Below are 6,000 nucleotides of genomic sequence, written 5' to 3'. Positions count from 1 at the left end.
CCACTTTTACCATTTTAGAGTGTACAGTTCAGTGGCATTAAATGCATTCACAACGTTGTGCAATCATCACCACCATCCATTTCCAGAACTTTTCATCACATAAAACATGACATCTTGTTACACTCCAGGTGTTTCGATCCACAACAGAGCTCAGGCACAATTATCAATTTGGACTTTGTTCAACCACAGATAAAAAAGGGAGAAAAGGGGAGCAGGCCCATGAACTCTGTGATGGATGGTGCTCGCGGCATGACAGGGCTCCGGGTCCTGACACTGCTGCTGCCTGCCCTGCTGGGCTGGGCCAGCTGCCACCCTGTCCCCGGGAGGAAGAACTTCAACAAGCTGCTGCTGATCTCCTTCGATGGCTTCCGCTGGAACTACGACCAGGATGTGGACACCCCCAACATGGACCGCCTGGCCCGGGAGGGCGTGAAGGCCAAGTACCTAACACCACCCTTTGTGACAATGACCTCCCCATCCCACTTCACCACCATCTCCGGTAAGTTCCGCTCTGCAGCCAGTCCACCAATGCTAGTGGAAGCCCCAGTGTCTGTCATTCCCTGAAATAGAGCCCATTCTCAGTGAGCTCTTGGGAGACTGAGGCAGTTCATGCAACTGGAAGAAGCACTAGCTTAGAATATTCTGGTTTCTAAAACCCACTGGCTACAGGGCACCAACCTGCAGACACAATCAGGACCACAGCTACAGCCTCTCCAGCCCCTGTTCCCTGCTCCCCAGGCCCACCCACCCTCTACCCTGCCTTATATACAGTGGCTGGTGATCTTTTCCAAAACTAAATCATTAAAAGAACTTTATAAAAATAATAAAACATTAAACTTTAAAGAACTAGATTAGATTAGATGACTCCCTGGCTTATTATTGAAGAGCTGGAGGGACACCAATGCTCTATGGGTCTTTTGGGGTTTGTTTGTTTGTTTGTTTGTTTTTGGTTTTTAAAGATTATATGTATTTATTTGAGAGAGAGAGGGAAAGCATGAGCGGGGTAGAGGGGCAGAGGGAGAGGGAGAAGCAGACTCCCTGCTGAGCTGGGAGCCCAAACATTGGGCTTGATCCCAGGACCCCGGGTTCATGACCTGAGCTGAAGGTAGACATTTAACCAACTGAGCCACCCAGGTGTCCCATCAATGTGTTCTTTGAAAAGAATTCAAATCTTATCTTTCTGTGGCTCAGAAAGTCCCACGACCTGGCCCTTGACCCACTCTCTCCTGACCTCTCTCATCTTCTCTTCCCCTCACAGAGTTTTCTCCAGATCACAAAGGCCACCTGCCTGTGTCTCCACCCAGCCCCCACCTGCCTCAGGGCCTTTGCCCTTGCCAGTCTCCCCAGATCACCTGGAGCATGTAGTCCAGGTGAGACAGGAGAGACAGACATTAGACAAGTAAATACACTAATAGATCTCATTACAACCAGGAGAGGCACTGAGAAGGAAGAGGAGAGTTTCTCCAGGAGAAGATAGCAAGGGCAAATTGACTTGAAATTGGAGGCAGGGAAAGGCTGAAATGGGACGGTTGAACTGAGAATTGAAAGAGACCTCAGGAGACAAAGAGGAAGGAAAAGTATTCCAGGCAGAGGGAAGGGCATGTTCAAGGTCTCTGTAAGAGGAAAGAATGTGGTCGTTCCAGAATCCCAGTTGCCAAAATGCGAAGGATTTCACTATAATAAGAATAAGAATAGCTTCCATTCCTCCAACATAGGCCTGAAGCCGGGCATGTGCTAGGTGCTCTGACTTTAACATCTCTAATACAAAAATACTGCAAAGCAAGTGCTGTCCCCATTCCACAGATGAGAAAACTAAAGCTCAGAAAGGCTGAATAACTCATCAGTCACTGGGCCAAGAAGCAGGCAAGGGGGAAGCCAGGTCTGGAACGAGTGTGTCCCTGGCCACATAGAACTGGTTCTGCCCAGCTATGAGCCTGGGATCCACAGACCCCCCTCATGGGGTAGGGAGTGGTGCCTGGCAGCATGAGCCTCACCCCTACCCAGAGAACCACTCCCTTAGGGTCCAAGGCAGCTCTAGGAGCCTCTGAAATGATACACAAACTGCTGGTACCTTTTTGGGGAGAGGATTTTATCACTTCCATCAGACTCTCAAAGGGGTCCAGAAACTTAAAAAATAAAGCTGAACAACCACTCAGAGGGAGATTTGCTGAGAGAGATTTTCCTACATGTAAACTCTTTGAGAGGCAAGTCATTTGGGAACTATTAGTGCCAGGAAACAGGAACTAAATAGCCCTTTTCTGGAGAAAGCGAATGCTACTTCCCAGTGGCATTAACTTCATAACATTTAAAAGATTTCCCATGGGCAGATTCTGGGTCCCTGAACACTGAGAATATGATGGGCACAAAATATTATAAGGCATGCCCACCTTTTATTTATTCCCAGAAGGTTTCCAATGAGAAGATATAAACAGTAAGAGCAGATTTTTTAAAAATTATAAAATCACTGCACCTCCTCTTCTACATTCATTGCCAGTGGGGAATGGAAATGGGTACAGTTTCAATGCAGAGTAATTTGGCAACAACCAATACAATCAGGAACATACAAATTTCCTTATTTGGCAATTCCACTTGTAGGACTTTATATATAGGCTGGGTGGAAAACGATATACACTGTACATACAAAGTTATTCATTGCATTGGCATTTGTAACCACAGGAAAAATAGAAACAACCTAACTAGCCACCCAGAGGGGAATGACTAAATAAAATACCAGACATCCATAGAATGGCATAATCTGTTACCATTAAAAGGAAAAATGAGGTAGTTCTTTGTGCCCTGATAGGAAGCTATCTCCAAAATGGATTAAGTGACAAAAGCAAAATGCAAAGAATGTGTGTATATATGTGTTCATATAATATAAATGTATGCATATGTGCATACAATTACTTATAGATGTATAGAGGACCTCTGGATAAATAAACAAGAAATTGGCAATACTGGTTCCTCCAGGGAGGACAGGGGGTGGGAGACTTTGAATTGTACCCCCTGTGTACTTTTTAGATCTTGGACCATGTAAAATGTATTGCCTATAAATAACAAAATAATCTTTTTACTTCACCCACTGTGGAAAAAAACATGTTCCTTTGAACTCTCTATTTATAACCAGACCTGCCATTTATTGAGCAGGTGAACATTCACTCTGCTTCAACTTTAAAAAATGTTTTTCAACCCCAGCACTATTGACATTTGGGACCAGATTTTTCTCTCGTGGGGCAGGGGGGACATCATGTACACTGTGGAATGCCGAGCAGCATCCCTGGCCTGTAAACCCACTAGATGCCAGGAGCACCCCCTCCTCCCAATGTGACAACAAAAAATGTCTCCAAACATTGCCCAATGTCTGCTCAGGGAGCAAACTGGCCCCCAGCTGAAAACTCCTGCCTTGAATGGTGGAACCTAATACCTGGCTTATAAAAATGCTAAGCAGGTACCATCATCATCAGATCCTTCAATTCTTGTAATGGTGATATGAAGTCAGGACAGTTACCCTCTTTACAGGTGAGATATCCGAGGTTCAAAGATGTACAAATCTTTTCTGGGACAGAAGTTAAGATTCAAATTTAGCCCTGGATGGTTACAGACACTGATTCCTCAATCCCTGCCTTCCAGCATGACTATGACCCACCAGCATCTTTGATTCTAATTAAGTAATCATTCCAAACCCCTGTGAATGTTGCCCATCCTCAGAGCTTCTAGGAAACATATATATCCTCAATATGCTGTATTAATGAAACAGAGGCCACCCCAGGCCCAACAAAACCCCCAGCATTTGTCTTTATGAGCTGGGTTCAAGCAGACCTCTGTCTGACTCCAATGTGGTAAAGAATCATCCATAATAGAAAAAATAATGAATAAAATTCGTGCTGCCAGCACCCAAAGACCTCATCAGATTCCAGGGTGTAGGCCTGACACAAAATATGATAAATGGGGCTCTCTTAGCTCAACAACTAATTAATTGGTGTTCTTATGTACACCTCTGGGCAATTTAACAGGGAAAAGAGGTGATGAGAAGGAACCTGTCGCACTGTTTCATATCTGAGCTGCATACGACACACAGCTCCAACACAGGCTCAGGTCCAAGAAGCCATGTGGCCACTCCTCTGAGCTTCCTAGACAGAGTTTAAGGGGCAGGGGCCAGGTCAAAGCCAGGAGAAGCCATGTCCCAGGCACAAGGATCCATGAGCAAGCCTCCCTAAGACAGCTGACTTAGCTGCCCAGGGTCAGAACTCTGGGCCTCCTAGAGCATCTGCTGCCCTCATGTGGGCAGCAGGGCCTCCTCATGCCTGGGGGCTATCAGGTGTGTGGATATCTCATCCCTCACCCCAGAGCCAAGGTCATATGACCCTCATCAGTTTTCCCTGCTGCTGGTAAAGAAAGTCTTCCTGGAGACTGCATATGCATTCCTTCAATCAACAATTACTGTTCTAGCATCTCTGTTGGGCCTGGCAGCGGGAACAGTGGCCAACTACACTTAAGTGTCAGGGCTTGCCCCACAACACAGGCTCATGTCCCCTTGGTTCCCAGATCCCACAGATCTTTTGGGGGATGTGTTTCCTTTTCTTTGTAGCTCTGCCAGGGAGAAAGAGGAAGAGCTCTTTCTTGTGGATCCTTCTGCCTTTTTGTTTCCTTTCTCTGACAGCTCAGGGAATCAGACAGGGAAATGTGTTCTCACTCAGGTGAGCACCCAGGTGTGCCCCCCAAGCCTTTTTCTGCACCCTAGCTCCCCATAAGGGGCAGAGCTTAGCAGAAATACCCGCTTTCCATGTTTTCTCCCATGGCACCCTCTCCTTGAAGCAGGGAGGAGAGAAGTCCTGAGCAAGAAACTCAGGGATGGAGGATTTCTTAAAAACTGGCTATTTATTCAAAATATCCTACCTTATCACCTCTCCATGTGAGACAATCTTTGCATCCTTACAAAGAATGTGTATTTTTCCTCCAACTATTGGCCCTCCCATCACCACCTGCAAGAGGTGGAAGTGGGGCACCTATCTAGGATCAAAGCTCCCAAGTGCAAAGCAAGCCTTGGCTCTGGGGGAAACATTTTCCCTCCAGCTCCCCAAAACTGGGCACTGGGCAGGCCTGCATTTTAATCAGCTTCGTCCCCTCCCCATTGAATGAGCCATTACTTCCTCCAAGTTAGTTTTCTTCTTCCCACCTGGCTTCATCACCCGCCACCCCCAATATCCATGTCTCTCACACAGACACACACAGACACACACACACACAGACACACACACACACACACACACACAAACATGGGCTTGGCCACAGGACCTGGAAGTTTCTTAAAATAGAATGATGTATTAGTTTTCTATGGCTGCAGAACAAATTACCATAAACTTAACAGCTTAGAACAACACCCATGTATTATCTTTCAGTTTCCATGGGAGAGAAGTCAGCACCACTGAGCCTCTGCTCAGTGTGTCACAAAGCTGCAATCAAGGTGTCAGCTGGGCTGGGGTTCTCTCCCAAGCTCACGTGGTTGTTGGAAGAATCCATTTCCCTGCAGCTGTAGAACTCATGGCAGCTTGCTCCTTTGAGGCCGCAAGAGAGGGTCTCTCTGCTCTAGATCCTCTTTTAAGAGCTCACCTAAGTAAGGCCCACCCTGGAAAATCTCCCTTTTGATTAACTCAAAATGAACTGATTAGGGTTCAAGAGATCTGCAAAATCTCCAACTTTTCCATGTTCTGCTGGTTAGAAGCAAGCCACGGGTCCCACCCATGCTCAAGGGAAAAGAATTATACCAGGCTTATATATCAGGGGACAAGAACCTTGGGGGCCATTTTGGAATTCCGCCTAGCACAAACAGGTCCTTGATGGGGCTCAGATAAACAGGGAGTGAGCATCAGTCTTTGTATAAAGTCATAAGGTAACAGGGGACATGCCCCAGAGTGAAGCTCCAGAAAGCCTGCAGAATTATGGCTAACCCCTGAATCCTAGGGGGCAATGAATGTCCACGGAGGCTGGCCTCTCCAATCA

General features: G+C 46.5%; 1 protein-coding gene across 1 annotated transcript in view; it reads left to right on the top strand.

Moving 5' to 3' along the window:
* Window positions 1–212: 212 nt before the first annotated feature.
* LOC113933125 (ectonucleotide pyrophosphatase/phosphodiesterase family member 7-like) overlaps window positions 213–6,000 on the top strand; it is a 30,736-nt gene continuing 24,948 nt past the window's right edge. Inside the window, exon 1 of the mRNA XM_027612885.2 lies at window positions 213–499. Within this exon, the coding sequence (XP_027468686.1) occupies window positions 220–499 (280 nt within the window). The 5' untranslated portion in view covers window positions 213–219. The remainder of the gene's footprint in view (window positions 500–6,000) is intronic.

Source organism: Zalophus californianus, chromosome 10 (genome assembly GCF_009762305.2).
Source record: "Zalophus californianus isolate mZalCal1 chromosome 10, mZalCal1.pri.v2, whole genome shotgun sequence".
Classification (NCBI taxonomy): domain Eukaryota; kingdom Metazoa; phylum Chordata; class Mammalia; order Carnivora; family Otariidae; genus Zalophus; species Zalophus californianus.
This window is presented reverse-complemented; position numbering and strand designations above follow the sequence as displayed.